The following is a 27,534-nucleotide window of genomic DNA, read 5'->3' on the forward strand; positions in this document are numbered from 1 at the left end:
ATCCTTCTTTCTCAGATCTTTTCTTCCATTTGAAGATTCGATCTCATCTTTCCTCTGAGAATCTCAGATCTCCAATCACCAGTTCAACAACTCCAATCCTTCTAACAAAATCTCCCTCAAACACTAAACCATGTATTCCTCGATTTCCACATCCTCTCACCCCATGACCCAAGAGCCACGAACTCTGCAACTAATGGAGCTCCAAACCCCGCAACAAATGGAACCACAACAACAGCAACCAACAGAGGAGGGAGGAAACACCCAAGCAGCTGGAAGTAGTGCCAACATGGATTTCTGGCGAAGCCGTACCAGGTGGATTCCTACTCCAGAACAAATAAGAATCCTCAAGGATCTTTACTATGTCAAGGGATTTAAGTGCCCAACTACAGAGCAGATTCACGAGATCTGTCTCCAGCTGAACCAGTATGGGTATGTTGAGGGTAAGAACATTTACTTTTGGTTCCAGAACGTCAGGGCTCGAGAGAAGCAGATGAATAGGTGTAATCAGGCTGCTCCAGTGCCCATGAGAACTAGTTCTCTTGGTACTGGTAGATCCATTGATCTCAATTTTGGGTCCACTGGTTCTACTGGTGCTGGTGGATCCATCGACATCAATTTTGGGCCAGCTGGTGGATCCATTGACATCAATTTTGGGTCCACTAGTTCTACTGATGATGGTAGATCCATTGATCTCAACTTTGGTTCCACCTATTCTACTGGTAATGAAGGATTTATTTACTTAAATTTTGTTTCGTATTCTTCCTCACACTTCAACACTAATACCAGTACAACTCTTTTGGCACAACAGGAGGACAAACATCCCTGCAACAACGAGGAGGAGATCACCAGGAGGTTCAAACTCTTCCTCTGTTCCCCGTGCACGGCGAGGACGTCTTTGGTAACCTGAAGGCTACTTCCGAGGAAGGTAGCGCTTTTGGTTACTATTCTGGTGGCTCAGGCGGTTACCACAGTGGCTCAAACGTTTCTCTTGAGCTCAGCCTCAACCCATCCGGAGCTGCTGACTAGGCTTAGTATAGCATAGTCCTCGCTTTTTTTTTTTTTTTTTTTTTTTTTGTAATATAAACTCAATAAGATGGTGTGCATGTTTTCTTTCCTGTTTGTTTAACCAACAACAACACCAAGGATCGAACCTTGGTCACCCAATACTGTTTTCAAAACCATAAACAACTCTACTGCACACATCTTTCATAATGATGCAATAAAAACAATCACTCAAAAAGAATCCAACAATCAATTAAGTCGCATCGAGGTCTAGCTAGTATCCTCTGAGTCAAACCAAACACAACAATTTCATCGATAGGATTAGGGATTTATAAAGCTAAACACATCCTGAGTTAGCTAGGAAAAACCCACGTTTTTAGAGTTACTCTTACAACTCTTATAGAATCTCGATAATTCCATCTATCAATTGTTTCAACAAAAACTCACCACAATTCAATCCCTAACATTTAGCGATTCAGAAATCAAATCAAACTCCATATCACATAGTAATTCACTTGAACCACTATGGATACCTAACAAAATCACTAAAATCAATATCCGAAATTGCGTTTAACTATAACACCTAAAATCAATCACCAAAGGCACACACTCTCATCCAACATCATTCACAAGAACTGATTCTAACTCTCCCAATTAATTACACCAAAATCAACTCCATTGCAAAACTTTAAGTGTCCCGCCTACTTAAACTTAAAACACACAACAACTTCAAATTCACTGCAGCCCATCTCCATACTACGATCCAAAACTTAAGAAAACTAGTTCACCACACAAAGGCCACAAAATTCAATTTCATTCACTTGAACAAAACTATATTCACAAGTCACGGTCAGGTCATCAACCCATGGTGTTCAAATGAATAAATTTCAAATCCAGTTTTCCTTGTGAATCGTAACGTATCGTTCCAAAATGATGCAAGTAACATCAACCACGTATATAAGACACATCTCGCGAACTCAATTCAAATTCAGAATCACCAAAACTACTACTAATTCCAATTCTACCAACAATCCTGATTCTGAAGGAATTATAGTACTCAACGACAACCCAAAACAATGGTCTCTCATCTCTAACCATCGAGCACAAAATAAAATTCTTGTCTCGCACCTTAAACCCTGCTTAACAACTTACAAGCACAAGGAAGAAGTAACCACAATAATTTCTTCCCTAACCTCAACCCTACTAACAAACTCCACAAGGACATCTCATTACAAAACAAGATATCTATTATTTGACATGTACATCTCATCCAAAAACATATGTACGTCCAACTTAAGAAGGCAACTTTCTATCCATTAATACTCGTATCCACACAAGGTACGTGCATAGGTCCACATCATGCCTTCAACCAAACACTTCAACATCCAAAAGAACCTCACTTCCATACAACAATCCTCGTTGACTTAACAGAGTTGAATCAAGAGGTTCCTATTCCTCAAGGATTGTAACTCGCGGCCACTGAACTTATTCCAATACGAACCTACAAGACAACTGTAAGGTTCTAAGTACAACCCCTTCGAATCTCCATCACCTAAGGAGTATAGTATGCTTGGCTAATACATGTATAACACTTAAAACACAGTATAAGTCAAATACAAATTCATATTAACCAAGTCAATACTATAGGAAATGTATTCACGTTCCCTAAACGACCTAGCGGCCTAAACAACTCCCAACACTCACGCATACCCAATGACTTAGCCAATACCAAAGAGCACACGATGGGGATCCGCTGCAGACGGGCCATCACTCGGAAGGTATTGACACATCACCAAATATGCACCTTACGCTCTGATACCAAACTGTCACGCCCCGAATTTTGAATAATAAATTCAAATCCGAAACATGAATTAAACCACTTAATCAAATAAACGTTCTGAATTTTTTTCTCAATATAATCTCACCACAAGGTACACAAACTCCAAATCTCGAAACCTCGAGTTCATTATTACAATTCACTCTCACAAGCAATATTGTAAAGCTCTAAATGAGCATAACACACCTCACAACTTACAATTGCTGTAAAACTCTAACAATTGCTCTAACCGCACGGTCACCGTCCTGGTTCTCCTGTCCTGTAGGATTACCCGCTACACAATTTGAATAGTGTACCGGGAGTTGCAACAACACAAAACCCGGTAAGCTTTTGACAGCTAGTATGAGTAAACAAGAAAGAACTGTTGATTTATTAAATTACAAGACCACCACAAACCCACGTTACTTTCTCACTCTCATATATATATATAGACACTTATGAGTTACTCTCAATTTAGCTCATAAGATCACTCACTCTCATATATATATATATACACTTATGAGTTACTCTCAATTTAGCTCATAAGATCACTCACTCTCATATATATATATATATAGACACATATGAGTTACTCTCAAATTCGCTCATAAGATTTCCCAACATTTGGTAGACAGACTCATATATATATATAGACCCTTATGAGTTACTCTCAATTTCCCTCATAAGGTTACCATATATATATTGACACTTATGAGTTACTCTCAATTTCACTCATAAGGTCACTCCACATTTGGCAGACAGACTAGAGCTCTAACTGAACGTAACCACTCGTCCGGCCACAGACGTGATTACGATTTAATACTATTAATAACCACCAGCCCGGTACGAGAGCGTGATTCACTAATAGATGCCATGGTCACCTCGTGACCTAGTGATCTCCACAGATCACAACAATTTATTGTTCCTCAACAATAAAACTCAACACCTCTCACAATATATTGTTTCTCAACAATAAACTCAATACCTCTCACAATATATTGTTTCTCAACAATAAACTCAACACAACTCCAACAATACATATTATTTCACGTAATAATATATATACAGACATTCACACAGGAATGTCTAATACACCAACAATAGTTCATATGATTGCAAAATAAAGCAATTAAATATATTGGGTTCGTAATATGAACCACGTGAGGTTTACTCACCTCGATAATCCCGCTGCGTCTTCTAAACAGCTCAACAACGATTTTACGAATCGTCCGCCAAATCAATCCGCCAATCACCTAATCAAATGTGACTTGAATTTAGCTAACAATTCCAAAACATACTTAAACGACAATCCAACGGTCGGATTCTAACTTATATAAAAATCCGACGGACGGATTCTCACGAATCGCCTCCCGAATCACTGTTTTGCAATTATACGAAGATCCAACGGTCGGATCTTCGCCCATGACCACACAAGGTCATTGGGACAGTCATACGATCAACATATCAAAACTACAAGTCCATCAGACGGTCCGATCTTCACAGATCATTAATCGAACAATCGAAATCGTTCGAAATCGTAAAATTCATAACTAAATCATACGATATCCGAAAATTGCGTATAATATATCGAAATGATCGTATTGAAATATAGAATCTAAAAATGCACAGAAACTATATTTTTGACCCCCGGAGTTGGCCGGAAAGGGCCGCCGGAGTTAGTGGCAGAGCCGCCGCCGACCACCGCCAATGGTGTCGGGGCCGGGCTGCTCCTCTTCATCTCATCAAGCCCAACCACTTTCCTAACTAGCATGAAGTCTAAAAATGACCGGAAGTGGTCGAAAATTACCTCAAGAAGAAAGAGGCCGAAATCGCCCAAAATCGCTCAAATCTGAAATTCGTCTTCCTCTCCTACCTTTGCTGGAACAAAGCCCAGTTGGTCTCCCCTCCTACCTTTGCCGGAGGGGGCTGGAATTTGAAGAAATGCATGAAAAATGGTCTGACCTTCTTTGCTTCGATTCGTTGTCTATGGTGAATGATAGGATGCAAGACATATATGAATGGAAAGCTGGTTTCAAGGCGAAGAGATTGATATCAATTTCATGGCCATAGGTGGCCGGATGAAGTCGTGGCGACGCCGTGAAGCCAAGGCAGCGAGGAGGAGAAAAATCTGGAAATTTTCGGGTTTCCTTATTGAGAAATCTGATTTTTTGTATTTATAGAAAATTCTCAATTTTAAAATATTCATAACTTATTCATACGAACTCCAAATAATGCGTTCCACATGTCCACGAACTCGTATCGACGAGCTCTACAACTTTCATGAAGGAAGTTTTCCCAAATTTTGAACGTATAAAAAGTCAACTTTGTTGACCCCCTAAAAACGTTCGTTTTCGAAAATAAAATCGTTCGAACTAATTCCACAACTTTTCCAAGCTTCGTACTCGCTCCTACTATCGTGAAATCATTTCTAAAAAACCATGGAATTTAATTTGGATTTTTCGGGGTATTACATAGTTTATAGGAAGTCTATTGGATTTGAATTTATCATTGTTTTGCAATGAATACATTAAATATGAGGTGGGAATTCAGAGCGGTATTTGCACCAACATGAATGGATAGCTGCATAATATTAAATACACTTTTTAGTTATTTTAAAAAAATTAACTATAAATATCAAAGTCTGCAATCACCTAATAAGTGATGGGTCATTTACATTGTCGGTGCATAGAAAAATTTTCAATCTGAATTTACAACATATATTCTCAATTCTTAAATTGAGTAGCGTCTTTTGTCAAAATTTGTTATTCTGTTTAGATGATGCTATAATTCTTTTAGTTGCTTCCACCATCTCATAGATTTTAAGTGTACGTGTAAGTAAACCAATACCCACTAAATTTGATGATTTGGTTTCTCAAAATGTGCTATAAGATGAAAAATAGAGTTTTTCGATTATAATAAAGCCGTTGTCACATGCAAAACAGGAATGTCAAATATATGTTAATTGTCTTAATTCTATTTCAATAAGCGGTCACAACTTTTGTTTGAGCCCAAAAGTAATTTTGGCAAGATCGATCCTTTAGTGGATTCAGCATAGCAGGCCGATACCTGCGGCCCAAAAATAAGTCTACTTGGGATTGGGTTACAGCTTCACCCATTCCGAAATCTATAAGGAAAACGAGCCCTTATGGGAGTCAGGTAGCGGAGATTGAATAGGAAACTTCAATCAATAATCCTTCTATGGCAAGGAGCAGTCGAAACCCTAGGTATAAATACCAGGTTTCAAGGACAAATCACGAAGAACTCTCAAATCAACTAATCTCTCAGATTATCAAGCCTCTCAGGAGCAAACCTTCAACCTCGTTGAAACTCGGCGACCGTACTTCCAGTCCTAATCTCTCCAAGAGCCGACTGAGTGCTACTACCATCGATACTACCAGCGAAGCTAAAGTCACGCTTTAGCAAACCCTGTGCTTTCTCCAAACTTCCCAGTGATTGCTCTGCTCAACCTACAACGTTGAGTATCGATTCAGTGATGCGAAGAGATCACAACCAAAGCCCTTATCCGTAAGGCAAGAAGTCCTTTCTCAGAAGGTAGGAAAAGAGCCTTGTGACGAGGTTGGTGCTCTCCTCGTCCACAACGCTTGATCAAGAAGTCAGGTCAAGGGACTCTCTGACGACTGCACCCCACGGTGCTGGCACGCCTGCGCACACGCTCAAAAGAGACAGTTTGTACCGCACTGATTTTCGTGTCAAACAACTTTAGCCTTGCAACATAAAGTTCACACAAGATTTCATACAATTCCTTGGGTGTCCAAGCATATATCCAATACGGTGAGATCAAAGTCTCAATCTTCCGATACATTGAGATCCAATTTGATGTTCACAAAGATTGCTTGATGAAATACGTGATATCATATGAAATACTCGATCACTACCTCGCGCGAAGTAATTTAATAGACTAAGATACTATACATTGACATTGGACTTGGCGGAGTTCTGTGTAGATGCTGATCGATTTCTTCTGTTCAATCAATCCTAACCTCAATGCCAACGGTATCTTTGTTCAATGGATTTGGCTTGATGGCTCAGCATAATATATAAGCTGCAGCATAAAGAAGAATTCAAGTTCAAGCAACAAAAATATATGCTGTAATCCCCTAGTTTTGTTTAGAAATCAATACTGACAAATGTCCAAGACATTGTTCTATACAATAACTGTACAAGGCCTGCCTGTTATATATATATATATATATATATCATTATCCACAAACCAAAATTCTACCTATTTGGCCAGCAATATATCGAGCAATCCAATGCAATGTTACCTTCTTAGATCCCTCGTGATCCAATATAAACATGCCGGCCAATTGAATCAAAGTTTACAATGTTCCTATACAATCTTCTATAAATACATGCATAACTCAACCCAAAGGTCAATCAACCAAAGAAATACGATCTTTGCTTCACAAGAAGAAGAAAGATATGGCTAGGGCTAGCTTGATTCTACTTCTAGTTGTCTCTCTTCTTGTCATAATTTCAGTAGCTGAGAGTAAACGACTAGCTAGTAAGGATTTTTCATCTTCATCCTGTATACACATTAAGACCTTACTTATAGTTAGTAATTCTATTAATTAATTGTATCGTGGACGTGTTTTCTTCAGTTATGTATATGAATATTCATTTTCCGTCCGCTTTATCTAATACATACAAAGCTGCACGCAGTTGGATTTGCAGGGAAGAAGGCTTCTGCCCTGGTTTGTAATGCCATTTATGGTGCAGAGGAAGGTGATACTTGCAGTCTTGTTGCTGAAATGTTCAACCTGAGTCTCGATTCCTTCCTTGCCATCAACCCTAATATCAATTGCGACAGCTTCTTTGTGGGTCAATGGCTTTGCGTTGATGGTGCTCAGAAGTGAGTTACTACATTTTCATGTACGTGGAGTTGAGGACAAACAATATGCGAATAAAAGAGCATGAGCTAGCTAGCTTTGGTGCCCTCTCAACTCAACGCATTGTTTCCTGTTATAAATTGTCGTTATTTTGCAATGAATTATAAGAAGTGTACCATTTCTGGTTAACTTGTAACGTATTGTTCTAATAAACGAACCGTTAACTTTAAAAATTGGTGGATGGTTCGTTTTCCATGTTTCCCATCGATCCTAGTGAAAACTATGCGGGGCTGCATTACATGTTGAAGATTTATTTACTGAAGAACTATTTTCATACAATAAAACATATATTCGCTACCATATTAAAGTAATATATACTAATAGAACTAAATTGAAAAAATCGATTCCAAACAAACAATTCAATAAATTAAGATTAAATGTAAAAAGATTTTTATATTGAAGTTTGAAGAGAATAAAGTATCTATTTGATATTCTAAAAAAAAAAAAAAGTATCTATTTGATAGAGAACTAGATTTCTATGGTTAATTGCTAGATGAATAAATCTAGACGATAGTTAATAATAATAAGGGACGAAGGGGATTTGAATGCTATTGATGATGTTTGGTTAGATGATGATAACGAGGAAGACTTTGAATCTGGACATAACAGAGGATTAGCAGCATTGATTGAAGGAACAGAGTTCCAAGGGACATTCAATTCAGATATGGAGTTCCCAGACCTTGGAATTAAGAAACCTTGGTGAAGCTGCAATCAAGGCTAAAAATAGCTATCTTTATTTTCAAGTTTGAATAAGTAGTCTTTCTGTTTTCTCATCCATATAAGAGGGGGATCTACTTCCAATTGAAAGGGGACTTGACTTTTATTAGAAATAAGAATTCAAATTGGAGAAGAAGTCTTCCCAATTGTTGTTTAAACTCTTATCTCTCAGGTGGATTCCTAGAGTGGCGAGCACAATCTATTAGCTGTCCTATCTTGGTGTAGTGAGTTACTTCAAGTTGCTATATTTTGGTACCAGTTCTGGTATTAGAGCAAATGGTTGGGCGTCGTGGTGGACATGGTCGTGGTCGTGGTGGTCGCCGATTGCAAAATGATGAGTTTCGTGATCGAGACCTTGATATAAAAGAATGAAAGAGTCAAGTGCAGGAACTTCAAGAACGTTTGGATTGACGTAATCTTCATGATACAGAAGATGAAGTTTCCAGCGAAGATGGTGATGATGAAAATCCTTTCCACCGAGCTTCAAGTCAAAATTCCAGTGAAGAAGATTCTCCTCCTACTCGTCCTAGAAGAAATCGTCATCGGCAATGAGATTTTGATATCAGGGTTGACATTCCGGAGTTTGAGGGTCGTTCACAACCTGATGAGTTCATTGATTGGCTTCATACGGTGGAGAGAATATTTGATTTGAAGGAAGTTGCAGATCATCGAAAGCTGCTGTGAAGTTGAGGAAACGTGCCTCCTCTTGGTGGGAAAAACTTAGGAGTCAGAGAGCTTGAGAAGGAAGAGGCAAGATAGTGACTTGGGAGAAGATGAAAAGGGAACTGAAGAGAAAGTATTTGCCAGAAGACTATCGGCAAGATAACTTTCTCAAGTTGCACAATTTTAAACAAAAGGAGATGTCTGTAGAAGATTTTACTGGAGAATATGAGGATCTCATGATTAAATGCGATCTAGTGGAGCTAGAAGAACAGACTATAGCTTGGTATCTTGCGGGTTTGAGACCTGAGATTGGTAATGTGGTTCAGTTGCAGCAGTATTGGACCTTCAATGATGTCTGTAAGTTGGCCCTCAAAGTTGAAAAACAGCAGAAAGGAACTCGTGGAGGTAGTTTTCGGTACTCAGGTCATGATGCCTCAACTAGCAAAGGAAATGATTCTTATTTCAAGGTTTCACCAGCTGCCAAACCTTTATCTAAGACCTCATCTAAGGGTGAAAACAGATATGGTCATAAGCAGCAGCCCAATTCTTTGAGTACTAGCTCGCATCGGTGTTTCAAATGTCAAGGATTGGGACATATTGCCTCAGAGTGTCCTAATCGTAGAATTGTATCTCTTGTGGAAGAAGTTGAGGAAGACTCTGAAGAAGAAGGATTTGCAGGGGACAATGAACCTATCTTTGATGAAGAAGTCACATATGGAGATCAAGGGATGAGTTTGGTGGTTCGACGCAGCCTAAACACTTCTCTTGCAGAGCAAGATCAGTCACAGCGAAACAATCTTTTTCATACAAGGTGCACTGCTCATGGTAAAGTTTGTGAAGTTATCATTGACGGAGGGAGCTGCGAAAATGTGGTTGCTACTACCATGGTGGAAAAATTAAATCTCAACACTGAGAAACACCCTCGGTCTTACAAGCTATCCTGGTTACGAAAAGGAAATGAGGTAAGGGTTGACAAAAAGTGTTTAGTTCAGTTTTCAATTGGTCCAATTTATAAAGATGAAGTTTGGTGTGATGTTGTTCCCATGGATGTGTGTCATTTATTGCTGGGAAGACCATGGCAATATGACAGAAAGGTTGTTCATGATGGGTACAAAAATACCTACACTTTTGAGAAGGATGGAGCAAAAATTATTCTTGGTCCTACGAAGGAAATTGAGGTTGGAAAAAGGCCAGGGTCTGCTAAGAAATCTGAAGATGATGTTGAGAATAGAAGGAGCAGGAATAACAACCTGCTTTCAAGATCAGAATTTCTTGAAGAGCTTCAAGAACAGAGTGCAGTTTTTATGCTTGTGATTTTGGAAGCACCCGGGGAGCATCCAGAATCTTCACCAGAGTTGTAAAAGATGTTTGACGAGTTTAGTGGCGTGGTCACTGAAGAAATTTCTGCTGGGCTTCCCCCAATAAGTGTTAGCATTGAAGCCACCCTCAAGTGCAAGAGGTACAAGTTATAGAATAGGGGATTAAGTAAGGATGTCGAACCCACGAGGATTGGTAAATCCTTTCCTAGCTAGGGAAAACCTAAGGAAAAACTAGAAGAATATGCAAATGTACAATCACAAACAAAGGCTCACAAGTGAAACAAAGTTCATGGTGAGTATGTGCAAGATGGTGTGTAGAGATTTAATTTTGATTTTGAGATTGGTTTATATTCAAATTGAAACAATGAAAGCAAGTAATTTTGATTTTGAGATTGGTTTATATTCAAACTAAGCTAAACTAAACAAGTTGTTATCAAATGGATGGGAGTTAGGGCATCGAGTTTCACCTTTTGCCTCCCTTGCAAGCATTAAAGCAATTGAATATGAATGATGCAAAGCTAATTGTCCAACTACCCTCTTAGCATCCGGATAGGACTACTAAGGCTTAAACCCCTTTCATTGTATTAACTCTAACCGGATAAGTCTAGAGCTAACTACCTAGAGACAAATTCAATTACCGGATAGGTCTCAATCCTATGCCCCTAAATGCATAAAGCTTAGAGTTTAGGTAACCAAGCAAGAAAACCAATCCTATCTCTAGATGATTTTAGCTCACTACCCTCACATGCACACATGGTGTGCTTTCATGCTCCCTTTTTGCCTAAAGGTAATCAATATCTAGGAAAAGCTTCATGTCATGGCAAACACATAACTCAAATTGATTAGGTCTAAGTAATACATTCAACTATTGACTTAGCATGTGAGAATGACAACATGAATTTGTATCAATTTATAAACAAAAGCATCAATACAAGCAAGTTTGGCTAGGGTTGAACTAACTAGTTCACTACTTACACATAGCTAGATACACAAGCTTCAACATTCTATTAAACATCAAATACATAAAGAGATAGGGAGTAAAGGGTGACTATTGATGATGCTGGAAGAGGTGGTGGAGATGGGTCTCCAAGAACATGATGTGGTGGTAGTCACCTCATTCTCCTTGCTCCAAGCTCTTGATATTGGTAAGAATAGTGAAATTTAGAATCTTTAAGGTGAGTTGTGGTGTTGAGTGGTGGAGGAAATGGAGGTTGTAGTGGAGGAAATGAAGGTTTTAGAGGTGGAGATGGTGGTTTTAGTGGTGGAGATGGTGGTGTATTCTCTAGAGAAAAAATAGATCTTGGATACGATGAAGATGATTGAATGGAGTCAAGAATGCTGAAGAATTGCCCTTTGGCATCTCTTTGATCAACTATGTATGTCCTCTTTTTGGTCCCAAAGTGTGCAAGAGATGCTCTTACACCATTGTCTCCTAAATGGTCCCAAATTGGCAAGGTGACAAAAGGACAAAGTGTAGGGAGATATTTGAATTTCAAGTGATGGGATATTCTCACAATCATGGTCCTCCTTTGCTGGAAAAAAGGCCCTCCATGAGTGGCGGCTCGCCGGAAAAGTTTGCCGGAAAAGTCGATTTGCAATTTTCTTCCAATCTCCGTGTCTTCTTCCCCTAGCTTCAAATCTCCGCATTTCAAGCCTCAAATAGTCATTTTATTCTCAATGCAAGGTTTCCTACAAATAAAAGGAAATGGATTAAAAAGGGTAAAATAGCATGAAAGACAAATCAATTTTCATAATTATGGGGCACAATTGCATAAGTAATTTGTGACTCAACAATAAGAGGTATCCAACATCATATTGATTTTGTTCCAGGAGCTGTCATTCCTAACAAGGCAGCGTACCGAATGAACCCTAAAGAATTTGAAGAATTGCAAAGGCAAGTAGATGAGTTGATGTCTAAAGGGTTAATAAGGGAAAGTATGAGTCCATGTGCTGTGCCAGCTTTACTTGTACCTAAGAAAGACGGATCATGGTGGATGTGTGTGGACAGTAGAGCAGTGAATAAAATCACCATCAAGTACTGATTCCCTATTCCTCAGCTTGATGATCTGCTTGACCAGCTTCATGGAGCTACAATCTTCTCCAAAATAGATTTGCGAAGTGGTTATCATCAAATTCGCATGAGACCAGGAGATGAGTGGAAGACTGCTTTCAAAACTCGAGATGGTTTGTATGAATGGATGGTAATGCCTTTTGGATTGTCTAATGCCCCTAGCACGTTCATGAGGCTTATGAATCACATTTTTAAGTCTTTTATTGGTCAATTTGTGGTTGTCTACTTTGACGACATTCTCATTTACAGCAAGGACCAAAGTTCTCATCTCAGACACCTACAACAAGTGTTGCAGATGTTGCGGGAGGAAAAGCTATTTATGAACCTAAAGAAGTGTGAGTTTCTGACCTCCCAATTAATCTTTCTGGGATATGTTATCTCCTACAATGGAATCACAACGGATCCAACCAAGGTTGAGGCAATTGTCAATTGGCCTATTCCTGCTACACTTCATGACATCAGAAGCTTCCATGGCTTGGCTTCTTTTTACCGACAATTCGTAAAAGGGTTCAGCACCATTATAGCTCCAATAACAGAGTGTTTGAAAGGGGGAAAATTTCAGTGGAACACGAAGGCGTAGCAGAGTTTTGAGCTAATAAAGAAAAAAATTACAGAAGCCTCAATCTTAGTGCTTCCTGATTTCAACAAAGTTTTTGAAGTGGATTGTTATGCTTCAAATGTGGGGATTGGCGCTGTCCTTAGCCAAGAAGGTAAACCTGTTGCCTTTTTCAGTGAGAAGTTGAATCATTCTCGCACCAGGTACTCTACTTATGATAAAGAATTCTATGCCATTATTCGAGCTTTAAATCATTGGAGGCATTATCTTATTTGCAAGGAGTTCATTCTTTTTTCTGATCATAAGGCTTTGAGATTCGTTAATGGACAACATAAGTTGAATAACAGACATGCTAAATGGGTGGAATTTTTGCAAGCCTATATACTTTTCATATCAAGCATAAGTCTGGGAGTTTGAATCAAGTAGCAGATGCATTGAGCAGGAGACATTCCTTCCTAAATACAATGCAAGTTAAAGTTTCAGGGTTTGAAATTCTTAAGGAGCAATACTCAGAAGATCCATTCTTTAAGCAAATCTGGACTAATTGTTCTAAGGGTCCTATTGGCTCTTATTTGTTACAAGAAGGCTATCTTTTCAAAGGAAATAGACTCTGCATTCCTGAGTGGTCCTTGCGAGAAAACATCATTGCTGAAACACATGCTGGAGGTTTAGCTGGGCACTTTGGTAGGGATAAGACTCTTTCACTAGTCAAGGAGCATTTTTATTGGCCTCGATTGGAGCGGGATGTTGCTCGGTATATTAAAAGATGCAAAACTTGTCATATGACCAAATCCCAAGGTCAGAATACAGGGTTGTACACTCCTCTGCCGATTCCCACAGCTCCTTAGGAAGATGTTAGCCTTGATTTTGTGACAGGGTTGCCCCGGACTCAGAGGAACAAGGATTCAGTCATGGTGGTGGTTGATAGATTTTCAAAAATGACTCATTTCATACCATGTAATAAAACCAATGATGCTTCTAATGTTGCTGATTTATACTTCAAAGAAGTTGTCAAACTTCATGGCATTCCAAAAACAATCACTTCTGATCGGGATTTTAATTTGTTGGGCATTTTTGGCGCACTTTATGGAGGAAGCTGGGAACCAAGCTATAGTTCAGTTCTTCTCATCACCCTCAAACTGATGGGCAAACTGAAGTTGTCAACCGCAGTCTAGGTAACTTGTTGTGAAGTTTAGTTGGAAAGAATCTGCGTCAGTGGGACTTGATCTTGGCACAAGCTGAATTTGCTGACAACCGGTCTCCAAGTCAAACAACTGGTACCAGTCCTTTTTTTGTTGTCTATGGAAGAAATCCAATGAGTCCTTTGGACTTAGCTCCTCTCCCAACAACAGTTCAGTTCAACAGTGATGCGGCAGAGCAAGCCAAGAACATCAAGCAGTTACATGAGCAAGTGCGGAAGAATATACTCCAGAAAAATGCTAAATATCAAGCTCAAGCCAACAAACACCGAAAGCCAGTGGTTTTCAAAGAAGGGGATCTGGTGTGGATTCATCTTCGCAAAGAAAGGTTCCCCAGAGGAAGGCATGGCAAGCTGAAGCCTAGAGCAGATGGTCCTTTTAAAGTACTACAACACATTAACAACAATGCTTACAAGATTGAACTCCCTGGAAACTATGGTGTCCAAGCAACTTTCAATGTTGCGGATCTTTCTCCATACTATGAGAATGACTATGAAGAGAACTCAGTGACGAGTTCACGCGAAGCAGAAGCAAATGATAACGAGGAAGACTTTGAATCTGGACATAACATAGGATTAGCAGCATTGATTGAAGGAACAGAGTTCCAAGGGACATTCAATTCAGATATGGAGTTCCCAGACCTTGGAATTAAGAAACCTTGGGGAAGCTGCAATCAAGGCTAAAAATAGCTATCTTTATTTTCAAGTTTGAATAAGTAGTCTTTCTGTTTTCCCATCCTTATAAAAGGGGGATCTACTTCCAATTGAAAGGGGACTGGACTTTTATTAGAAATAAGAATTCAAATTGGAGAAGAAGTTCTTCCCAATTGTTGTTTAAACTCTTATCTCTCAGGTGGATTCCTAGAGTGGCGAGTTTGCTCTTATCTTCTTGGTGGATTCCTTGGAGTGGCGAGCACAATCTATCAGCTGTCCTATCTTGGTGTAGTGAGTTTCTTCCAGCTCCTATATTCTGGTACCAGATGAGACTCCTGCTATTATTCAGGATGTTCTCTACGAGGATTATTGTAAGTGTTTTCCTGTAGCACGGGGTTCAGGTTTTATGTCCCCCCGTTGCAAAATCATAATATTAATATAATAAATGGAACCGAGTGTGAGGCTTCCAAACCCCTTTCAAAAAAAAAAAAAAATGACAAAGAGTATGTAATGACCATTCTGGCTTGAGATGAATAATATATTTCTTTGATTCAAAAAATATTAAGGGACGAAAGACTCTTCAATCAGTTAGTTGTTTCTAACTAGCAGCGATACCAATAACTAAGATTCCGCCGATTTCGGCTATTTCTTTCCTTTGTATCGAAGATTCTGTTAGCTCTATCTCCATTTATTTTAGAATCTCCACTCAACCATTTATGGTAATGTTGACCTCAAGATGAAGCCATTCAAAGAATGATATCATAAACCACTGCAAGTGGCCTAGTGGTTCTTGCTTAGTTGGGTGTGCTCCCCAACCTAAGTTCGAACCCCGAAGCTGTCAAAGTGGCGAGGCACTGTGCTGCAATGCACAGTTGAAGCATTTCACATGCGCCGAAGGGTTTTATCTTGGGCCTAGGAAGCCTTTGGGTTCCCCTTGACAAAGTCAAAAAAAAAATAGAATGATATCATAGGGATTCTATTATAGTTATTTTAATATCTCACATACTTTATAGACTTATAGAATAGAGATTATGTTTTAAACGTTGGATAATATACAGTAGATCGGCCCCAATCGGCCAATTAATTGGGGGCTTGGTATCACAAAATCACGTACGAATTGGGATTGTTCATGATAATTTTATCTTGATGTTCTCTTCTGTCCTTAGTCATGCCACTTAACAGTCACGTACATTTCAAGAATTCCATTTGAAAATCACAGTTTTTTTTTCCTTGGCAAAATCAATAATAACATATAATTATGAAGTCATTGACAGTGTAATAGGTACGAGTGCAACACATAGAGGTTAACCTCTGTTACTGCCAGCAACTTAGTCATCTGATAATCAATCTTCAAGAATGTAACAGTATTACATCATGCATGCATTGGTTTTCTTTACTATTACAAAATCCCCTCCAATCTTGCTTTTTCATAACTGTTTCGAGCTGCCATTACTTGTAACTTTCGTTTCACATAGCATGAGAGTTTAACAGCAAAATATACTTGTTGTAGAAACTTATAACCTCATTAAACAGCTCTTGTATGTTTTGAGCTTGTAACCTTCTCACTAAACAGAGAAAAATAGAGCAAACAACAGAGGTAAGATGGACGGTACTTGTAGTCCAGTGAGGGTCAACGTTGTGGAGAAATCTCAGATTTCTCCACCACCAGGCTTAGCTCCTACCACCTCTCTCCCTCCCACTTTTTTCGACATTGGATTCCTCATCCCCTGTCCCAACAAAAGCGTGTTCTCCTTTGAATTCCCTCACCCACTTCACGATTTCACCAGAAACCATCCTTCCCAAGCTCGAACACCTCCTCTCCCTCATTCTCCGAATCTTGTTTCCCTTAGCTTCCTATCTCTTCGATCTGCCCTCCACCACCTTCCGATCGAGCCTTTCTCCAGTACGCTGCTTCGGGCATAGTGATGTACCAACATAATTTTTCCGAAACATTCATAATTAGGAAAGCAACGTTTAAGAATATAAATGCAGCAAGGCATATAATACACAGGCAGCTCAGGCTACCCAATATTCTGATACAGTGATATCTAATTTGATGTTCACAAAGATTGCTTACAAAAGTACTGGAAATAAACAGGTACGGTATATCATATAATCCCTCACTACTCAAAGTAACTAGACTAAGATAGGGGTCGTCTTGGGTACATTGGTGTTTGCCATACCCTTATTTTTTTATTTTTTTTATTTTTTTTACTTTTAGTAAATTAATATAGTGGAAACCTACTGAACTGGTCAACAGGTTACCCAATTAAATATCGACATGTGTCATTTTAAAAAATAAAATTTACCATATTAACAACACACTCTTTCTTGATATGTAACATTGTTAAAAATCATGTAACAAGTATTGTCAAAATAATAAATTACACATAGTTGAACTACAATTACGACTTATGACTACAGTTGTTGTGGTTATTGTAATCGAGTTGTCAAAGATGTAAATATCATATTTGGACAACTTTTATCAAATTTAGAACCTTGATTATCAAGTGGAGAAGCTCCTTACAATACTGAGTTGTTACATATCTTTTGGTCTAATTTTAATTTTACCATACTCACAACACAAATGTTGTCGGAATTGTAAAATGGTTGGTAATCTTGTAAATGGTATAGTTTTTGAAGTAATTACTACAATCAGAACAAAAGTTACCGTTTTTACACCAATAGTTGCGAGTTATGGTAAAATATGTAGTCATTGAGTAATTATTCCATTAATGATAAAAATATAAAGATTTACTATTTTGACAACAAATTTGTTGTTGCACTTGTTAAATTGTCCATAAATTAGTACATTAGTTTAAGTTGAGTAATTACTATAAATAGGACAAAAGTTACCGCTTTTACATCAATTGTTGTGATTGTGGTAAAATGTGTAGTCATTGTAGTAATCATTTCATTACTGATAAAAACATAAAGATTTACCACTCTGACAACAAATTTGTTGTCATACTTGTTAAATTGTCTATAAATTAGTACATTAGTTTAGGTGGAGTAATTACTACAAATAGAACAAAATTTACCGCTTTTACATCAAGTGTTGTGGGTTGTGATAAAATGTGTAGTCATTGTAGTAATAATTTCACTAATGATAAAAACATAAAGATTCATACATGTTCTATTTTATATAATATTTACCACTTTGAGGACTCATGTAACCACTTTGAGAACACATGTGGTAATTAGAAAAAAAATCCGCATTAAAGTAAATAAGGTCTTCGTTAGAGAAAAGTAGGTTCTCATTTGAGTAATTAAGTCCTAAAAGTGGTAATTAATTGTAATAGGTTCTCATTAGAGTAAAGTAGATTCTCATTTGAGTAAATGAGTCCTAAAGGAGGTTCTCATTTGACTACATTTAAAACAAATATTATTTATTTTTACACTAATTGTTGTTGTTGTCGTAAAATGCATGTAAAAAGAATTATATTTGGTTAAGGAAACTACTAATGATATAATTAATTGGTAATAAAGATTACTTAACTAATACTAATTTTGCGAACTTAGGTTAGAAGGTTTTTGTTTTTAATAAGGAAAAAACGTAATTTTCAATTGTGTAATTGTCCATTAATAACAAACATTAATCAAGCATTAATTCACTAATAATAAAATTATTTAGTAATATAGACTATTTAACTAAAAGTAATTCGGTGAACCTAGGATAGAAGGTTCTTTTAATTTTTTTTTAAAAAGGAAAAATCATAATTGACTTTATTATTTTCACTAGCTATCTTTATTAATTGTTTTTTTTTTCAATTAGTAGTATGTGTTACCAAAAAAATTAAAAAGGCTAAGGGCTAAACAAGTTACCAATTTGTTAAGATTATTACGTATGTATCTGTCTTAAGTGTCACTTTAGAAAATCCTAAGAGAATGAGGCGTCTCCGAGCTTCTCGGAGCGATTTTGGTTTTCGAAACCTAGGTTTCGAACTGGTGGCGGCGATCTTCCCTCAGGCAAGGCGATCCTTCCTCAGGCAAGGCGGCATTCGTGGAGCGGCAAGATGCGGCGGCGCGGGGCGAGGTCTTGGCATTGATCGTGAGTTGCGGCGCGGAGTTTCTGGGCTGGAGGTTTCACTGACCGTGCTTTTTGCTGGGTTTGATCCGGTCTTCGAGCGTCGTGCAGCGTCTACGGTGGTTGTCGACTCTGAGCGCGGCAGTAGAAGAGGCCGGTGGCTGGGATGTGTAGACTGGTGTTTCGATCTGGGTGTCGTCGTTCTGAGACGTCGTTCGAGGTTGTTCCTTGAGGGCTGTGGATTTGAGGTGGCGGCTCACGGCGATCTCCAGCCAGCTGCCCAGACGTCGGTGGACGTTTTGATGCTGTGGGTAGGAAGGCCGCCGGAATTGATGGCAGTGGTGGAGTCGGAGCTGTAGAAGAGGATCTGGGCTCCTGCTAGGTCTCCCTTGTGGGATTGGATTTGGGCCTGGGCTCAATTTCGGGCTGCTGGGGCAGAAGTCCTTGGTCTCTATGAAAAAAGCCTCCAAGAAGGAGGAAGTGAAGAGGGTATCTACTGGTATGATGAGCTCCAACTCGAAAGGGAAGGAGCTTGTCATTTACTAATTTATTTCTATCGGGTATGAGCCTATGTGAGCGGGGACAAGCTTCTATGAGTCTTCTATGACGTTTCTAGTTTCTAGTTTGTACCACAATTGCGTGATTGGCAAGTTAGGGTTAGTTGAATGATTTCCTTTCCGTAGGAGGCGAGGTTTGTTCTATTCTTGTATAGGCTCGCTTAAATGTGAGCGTCCCAGAGATTTTAATGATCTGCTCTAGCTTAGATAGTTTAGTTCGGATTTTCTTGCCGAGGTTTGCTTATGTAAGTTATGGTAGACTCTAGCCTATTGGCTGTTGATCTAATGAAATCAACTTCTTTTTCAAAAAAAAAAAAAGTTACCAATTTGTTAAATATTTTGAACCATTGGATATATTACTAATCCAATGGTCCAAAATATTTAACAAAATGCGGGTATGGCAAACACTAAGGTATCCAAGAATTCTCCGACTAAGATATATACATGCAAGCATGGAACTGGTTATCGCGGAGTTCAATCTCGATTCTGATTTCTTCTGTTCAATAAATCCTAACGTCAAGGGCAACCGTATCTTTGTCGGTCAATGGCTTTGTGTTGCTGGTCGGGTCAGAATAATTAGCTGCAGCATAAAGAAGAATTCTTTTTGCATGTACGTTTGAGGTTGGTTGCTTTGCTACATTGCCAAAAGATAGAACACCGTTCTTAATTTATTAGTCCTTCCAATGGTTAAATAAGTTGTGTATTTGGACCAAAAAAAAAAATTCGAAAACTTCTAGGCAAATAAAGCATATTTGAATAAAGATCAGGAAAAGTTCAATTTCCAGCCTATCAAATCTTGGGTTATGAGAAAGGGACAATAGATAAGAATTGCAGGATAACCGTTAAGTCAATTTACATTTCATTTGGTTTCACAAAAAAAAAAAAAAAAACATATCGTATCTCTAAATATTAAATAAGTATACAGATTGGAGGCATCCGGGAATCAGTTGCCAGAGATGGCTGACTCACTTGGCACCCCTCAGGTTCCCAGAGTTTTGTTTAGAAATTTAATACTGATAAAATTTGTGTCTAAATCCTCGCTTATAGAATAGTCGTATGCAACTGTTGAAGGGCTGCCTGATATATATGTCGATCACTATCCACACCAAAATTCTACCCATCACAGCCGGCAATATCGAGCATTCCAATGCAAAATTACCCATGTAATAAGCCATGGCGATCCAATGTTGTAAAACATGCCGGCCAATGAACCAAAGTTTCCAATGTTCCTCTATATATATATATATATATATATTTTTTTTTTTTTTTTTTGTTCTATATAATCTTTACTTCAAAAGAAGAAGAAAGATATGGCTAGGGCTAACTTGGTTCTACTTCTAGTTGTCTCTCTTCTTGTCCTGATTTCAGTAGCTGAGAGTAAACGATTTGCTGGTAAGAAGTTTTCATCTTCATAGTTAGTAATTTTTATCATTTGTATCATTGACATTTTCTTCAGTATATGAATCTTCATTTTCCGTCCGCTTTATCTAATACATACAACGCTACATGCATGCAGTAGGATTTGCGGAGAAGAAGACTTCCTCGCTGGTCTGTAATTCTGTTTATGGTGCAGAGGAAGGTGATACTTGCACTAGTGTCGCTCAAACGTTCAAACTGAGTCTCGATGCCTTCCTTTCCATTAACCCTAATATCAATTGCGACGGCTTCTTTGTGGGTCAATGGCTCTGTACTGATGGTGCTCCGAAGTGAGTTACTGCGTACATTCTCATATACGTTCAGTTGAGGACAAATGATTGTATGAATAAAAAGGATGGGCTAGCTGAGCTTCTATCACCTCACTCAAAGCATTGTTTTCTCATACCAAAAAAAAAAAAGGCATTGTTTTCCCCTACTTGTTAATTTTGTTTAATAAATGGTAATTGCCTTTCAATAGCCACTGTTGGTCTTATAATGCAATGGTCTCTACAGCAACTTGTCCGCTAACCTTTAGAAGTATTTAACTTACTAGATGTCAATAGGATAATGACCAACTCATAATCGTATGTCACAAAGTTGCCAACTCATAGGCTTTCTATTGTACTCCATTAGACTTATTTTGATTCGTATTCAATGAATACATAAGTTCATCTCTCAATGAATACATAAGTTCATCTCTCACGTATCGATGATCAAAAACTTTATATATACACCATGAAGATGGGCAAAAATGGTATAGATCATTTGTCTAGTAAGAAAATACTCTCTAGATATAGCAGGTAACATATATCTGTACTGCAGTTCCATCGATCTCTCTGTGAAATCACATCCGCTAGACATCTGGTACTAATTAACTTCTTCACAATTCACACCGCTATTCCAAAAATATTGTTGATGTCACCCCTTTCATATTTCATCCATTCTAATCATAAAAATAATAGGGAGTTGAATTTATGAAACTCGTAGTGGAAGCGATTTATGTGTAACATTCGTCGCAGTGCTACAAAGTCATTTGCTCCCCGGAATTGGGTGCTCAACAAGTCGGAGACCCAGAGTTTCAATCTATCAATTTTCTTTTACTATTACAACTTCCCATCCCAATTTTTTTCCCGAAACTGTTTCGAACTGCCATTACTTGACTCCTGAGCATTCGTTTCACAACAATAAATGAGTGCAGCAATTATGTTTACAATCTAAGAAACCGTACACATTAATTTAGCTCTTATTGATCTACTACTACCAGGTCTTGAACAGCTCTCGTATATTTTGAGATTGTGACCTTCTCACTAAACAAAGGAAAACAGAGCAAGAAACAAACAGAGGAAAGAGATGGACTGTTCCTGTTGAGAATGTGTATAAATATAACTCCTACATTGGAAAAATATAACTTTGCTTATGGGTTTATAAGGATTTGGGCCACTCCATCCATTGCCAATTGGCTTTGGATGTGAACCCAGATTACTTTATCATGGTATGAGAGCGGGTTACTGTAAAGACTTGACTTGGCTGTTGACTTAAGTTAATAAAAGTCTAGTTTACCACTACTAAATTATGTTATAGCTAGATACTTATTTGTTTTAGTAAAAGAAGGGGTCAATTATTCAAAAAAAAAAAGAAAAAAAGAAGGGTCAAATACCAAAAGAAAAGAGATACTACAATTTGTGCTTGGTTTCAAGAAGGAGACATACATAGCTATCTGCAAAGTATTATATCTATGTTAATACATGTTTCCATAAGCCACATTACATCAATTTCTTGTTCATGATTTGAAATTATAGCTTCCTTGACTTGCTGCCATTACTTTTTGCAAATGTACCAAAATTTCCAGCAAATGCTTAGCTTATTATGCTCTTTCTTCTTGAGTTTTCTTTAGCTGGAAGTTCTGTTAAAACCTGCAACGCATGCACAGAAACATATTAGAAGAAGAAAAAAAAATATGGAATGTTATTTTGTTTTATTTAGCTGCTGTGTCACCTAGTAGCTTGTTGAAAACACATGGTTACACACTTCTAACCACAATTAAGAGCCTGCAGACATAAAGTTAAATTGTGTGCAGCAAGTGGCTGCTCTTAGAGCAGCTTAAAACGTGGGCAACAAGCTCAAAGCAGGAGCTGGCAGTTTGGGATAATCTTCAGATGATTTTTCTAAGTAGGAGCTGGCAGTAAGCTGCTCCCAGTGTTTATCTAACTGACTAAGCTAAACAGGAGGTGGCTAGTCTACCTATAGGTTCTAATTATTACATCTTCTAGTATAAAAGAGGCCTTTACCTGCAGTAAGAAACACAAGTTAGAAAAGAGAGCAGAAAAACAATTTAGAGAATATGAAAATAGCAGGGTCCGGAGACAAGTCTTTAGAGGTCTGGAAACAAAGTCTCAGCTTTACTAAATCAGGTTTAAGGTAGGGGAAGTTTTGGGGAACCTCAAGTTTGATTATATAGGTCTATTCATATGATTTTGAGTGATATTTGCTGCTGATCAGAATGTTTATGCTGTGTAACATATATGCTTAGTTCATCATCATGTTGTTTTATCTAATCCTAGCTTGAAGAAAGAGTGAAAATGGTTGTGTAGTTGAGTCTAATACTCGTAAGGGACCAGCAATGTCAACCAATGGTATATACACTTCAGGGGGGGGGGGGAAGCCCCTTCAATTATTATTGATAAAACGATCTATTGTTTGGCAAGAAGACACTGGTGACCGAGATTAGTACAAGATTACTAACAACTGGAGTATAAGGAGTTATTTTCTATCTTGCACCATCACTAATTATATGCATGAGGTTTGCTCTACTGAGCTTTAAGCTCACCCCTTTTATGATATTGTGCAGATCATACTCTTGAGGATTAGAGCTTAATTTCTGGAAATCTGGATGTAGAAGGAGAAATAAATTTTTAGTTTACTGTTTTGGTTTATCTTTGTACAATAAAGCTTATTTTCTAAGCTTGCTTTTGTTTCTCTTGTAAGTACTTACTTATGTAATAAAGAGTTCAACTAGGGCTGGGCGTCCGGACCCGAAAGACCGAGAACCCGACCCGAACCGAGGAAAAAAGCCCGATTCGGTTCGGTTTTAGTATAGAAATTTTCGGTTCGGTCTGAAGCCCGACCCGAATACATATTTTCGGTTCTGTCTCGGTCTTCATTTTTTCAGGGCCCGAAAGCCCGAACCGAACCGAATACTGTAGCAGTTGCCACATGTCGCTCCATAATTGGGTGTTATAATAATATGTTAAATATTAAATAATAAAAAATAAACAACCTAAAAGTCTAAAATACTCACACGAGTCACACCAGTCGTCTAAATCAACCTAGCCTCCCTCACTCCCTCAGTCCCTCTCTCGATGGTATCGACGATCTCAGCCCCAAAATATCAAAATCTGAAAACCCAGATTTGCAGCTGAAATGTACAAGCACAAGCCGATTTCCTATACCTCCTCTGAACCCCCATTCCCATTCCCACCACCACCGCCCCAAACCTCCCCACCATCTCCGCCCTCCGAATTCTCCATCCCCTCCATCTTCTGCACCGTCACAATGAGCTCCCCGTCGACAAAAACCGCCCTGGCCAGCTCCGTCCGGGTCGACTCCGGCAGGAGGAACCTCCACATGTCCAGCTCCAGCTCGTCCAACGTCAGCTCCGCCGCGGACCCTCTTTCCCTGACGACAATCTTGGTCACCCCGGGGTGGATTTTGACGGTGTGGGTCCTGACGTCGTGGCCGAAGCTCTCGGTTTCGACGACGAAGTGGAAGCAGTCGGGGTTCTCCTCGATGAGGACGTCGGCGTCGGAGCGGAAAGGGAGCTCGAGGACGCGGCTGAAGACATGGGGGAGGCGGTGGAGCTTCTTGTGGGTGAGACCGAGGAGGGCCTGGGCTTCAGAGAGTGGGCTTCTTGAATGGTACTGGATGGAGATGTTGCGCCTCTTGGGGATTGGATGGACCTTCATGGCTTCAATGGGGAAGGAGGAGGAGAGAGCCAAGATTAATAGGAGAAAAAACAAAGATGCCCTGTGGGTGAAAAGTGAAGGCCAATCTTGGGTGGGAATCAAAATTCTGATTGGGTTGTGGTTGTTTTTATGAAAAGGAAGAATCATAAAGGATTGGTGGTGGGAGAAATTGAATGAAATTCTTGTTCCCCTGCTGGGTGTGAAAGAATTGATCCGCAGAGAAAGGAGAGATTGTTTTTAATGTAGATTTGATCTGCAGCCGAAAAAGCCCGAAAACCGAACCGGCCCGAATGGGTTCGGTTTCTGTCGGTTTTCAGTTTACAAAAAGACCGAACCGGCCCGAACCGACAGTTTCGGGTTCGGTCTCGGTCTCACTAATTTTCGGGCCCGGCCCGACCCGAGCCCAGCCCTAAGTTCAACAAACAAGTCACATCTGATTCTCATTTTTTTCAATATAGTTTTTATTTGCCAAAGTGTTTCTTATCTTTGACAATTAAAAGTTATTCACACCCTTACTCTGAAAAAAGAAAAAAAAAGTGTGCAGATTTCTGGGTTAGGGTGTGACAGTTACCCACCTGTTTGGTTTCAGCGATGGTCACACGTGCTCACCGTCACTCAATATAACTTGTCCACATGTATGGCTTGAGAAATCGCCACACGTGCGGGGGCGTGTTGAGAATGTGTATAAATATAACTCCCACATTGGAAAAATATAACTTTGCTTATGAGTTTATAAGGATTTGAGTCACTCCATCCATTGCCAATTGGTTTTGGATGTGAACCCCAGATTACTTTATCAGTTCCTACAGCCCAGTGAGGGTTATTGGGCAATGTCAGATTTCTCCACCACCTGGGTCAGTTCCTACTACCTCTCTCCCCCTCACATTCTTCGACATTGTATTCCTCTTCCCTCGTCCCAATGAAAGCGTCTTCTCCTTCGAGTTCCCTCACCCTCTTCACCATTTCACCCAAACCATCCTCCCGAAGCTCAAACACTCCCTCTCCAACACTTCTTTCCCTTGGTCTCAAATCTCATATGCCCTCCACCAACATCCAAGCCTTATATACACTACGTTGCCGGCGCCTCACTCCCATTGACAATTGTCGAGTCCTTAGGTGATTTCAACCGCCTTACATCCCACCGTGTAGAAGATGTTGAAGAATCCCACCTTCTCATTCCGCCACTGCCGCCTGCGAGCGTGTCAGAGGACCGCACACGTGTGGTACCTCTCTTGGCCTTGCAGAACACTGTGTTCCCAAACTCTGAGTTTTGCATTGGTACCAACTGTGATCGTGTCTTGGCTGATGAGAGTTCCTTTCATCATTTCTTGAAGTTCTAGGCCTCTGTTTGACAATCAGTATGAGACATTAAAATTGAGTCCCTACCATCTCATAATAGGGGCCCTGTTGGAAAAGTGTGGCTTAGATTAGAGCTCTTTGGAATCCTATATCAGAAAAGTGAAGAGTTATCCTTGGGTTATAAGGAATAGTACCAGACACACTAATGCCGAGGCCTTTTGTATTAAAACCCCATACCCGTTCTTCACCGGGTGCCTAAAGTGGGGCTAGTATCGGCATTACTGGATCCGTGTGTGTCGAATCATTTGCCGCTTCTGCACAACATTGGTCAAAGACCCGTTTGACCTTAAGAACAAGTTCTTAGATGATTGGAAAAGATGAACTCCTACCGAATGGGAGCTGTTGAGCACCCAATTCCTCATTGGAAAAGTTCAAACCACATAATAGTTTTTTTCGTTCTCGTTTTGACCTAGAGCGTGCAGCCGCGCTTGGTAGATCCGGTCAGGAATTATGCCATGTCCGAAAACAAGCCTTCTCGGCGGAGTCATCGGACGGGCCCGAGGGGACCTAGTGTCCGGTGGTCGATGGGGGGGGGGGGGGAAGCCCCTTCAATTATTATTGATAAAACGATCTATTGTTTGGCAAGAAGACACTGGTGACCGAGATTAGTACAAGATTACTAACAACTGGAGTATAAGGAGTTATTTTCTATCTTGCACCATCACTAATTATATGCATGAGGTTTGCTCTACTGAGCTTTAAGCTCACCCCTTTTATGATATTGTGCAGATCATACTCTTGAGGATTAGAACTTAATTTCTGGAAATCTGGATGTAGGAGAAGGAGAAATAAATTTTTAGTTTGCTGTTTTGGTTTATCTTTGTACAATAAAGCTTATTTTCTAAGCTTACTTTTGTTTCTCTTGTAAGTACTTACTTATGTAATAAAGAGTTCAACAAACAAGTCAGATCTGATTCTCATTTTTTTCAATATAGTTTTTATTTGCCAAAGTGTTTCTTATCTTTGACAATTAAAAGTTATTCACACCCTTACTCTGAAAAAAGAAAAAAAAAGTGTGCAGATTTCTGGGTTAGGGTGTGACAGTTACCCACCTGTTTGGTTTCAGCGATGGCCTCACGTGCTCACCGTCACCCAATATAACTTGTCCACATGTATGGCTTGAGAAATCGTCACACGTGCGGGGGCGTGTTGAGAATGTGTATAAATATAACTCCCACATTGGAAAAATATAACTTTGCTTATGAGTTTATAAGGATTTGAGCCACTCCATCCATTGCCAATTGGTTTTGGATGTGAACCCCAGATTACTTTATCAGTTCCTACAGCCCAGTGAGGGTTATTGGGCA

At 39.2% G+C, this 27,534-nt stretch overlaps 1 protein-coding gene and 2 long non-coding RNA genes across 3 annotated transcripts; 2 read left to right on the top strand and 1 right to left on the bottom strand.

Moving 5' to 3' along the window:
* Positions 1 to 7,137: 7,137 nt before the first annotated feature.
* On the top strand, positions 7,138 to 7,901 carry LOC133726125 (uncharacterized). Its single transcript, XR_009854654.1, has 2 exons — positions 7,138 to 7,343; positions 7,502 to 7,901. It is a non-coding gene; the product is annotated as an uncharacterized LOC133726125 (long non-coding RNA).
* A 12,867-nt stretch (positions 7,902 to 20,768) lies between these two features.
* Positions 20,769 to 21,407, top strand: LOC133726128 (uncharacterized). Its single transcript, XR_009854657.1, has 2 exons — positions 20,769 to 20,882; positions 21,007 to 21,407. It is a non-coding gene; the product is annotated as an uncharacterized LOC133726128 (long non-coding RNA).
* A 2,942-nt stretch (positions 21,408 to 24,349) lies between these two features.
* Positions 24,350 to 25,257, bottom strand: LOC133733010 (uncharacterized). The gene has a single exon (XM_062160618.1). It carries the CDS (start codon positions 25,013 to 25,015, stop codon positions 24,350 to 24,352), a length of 666 nt encoding a protein of 221 aa, XP_062016602.1. The 5' UTR covers positions 25,016 to 25,257.
* Between the last annotated feature and the right edge of the window lie 2,277 nt (positions 25,258 to 27,534).

This window comes from Rosa rugosa, chromosome 1 (genome assembly GCF_958449725.1).
Source record: "Rosa rugosa chromosome 1, drRosRugo1.1, whole genome shotgun sequence".
NCBI lineage: Eukaryota > Viridiplantae > Streptophyta > Magnoliopsida > Rosales > Rosaceae > Rosa > Rosa rugosa.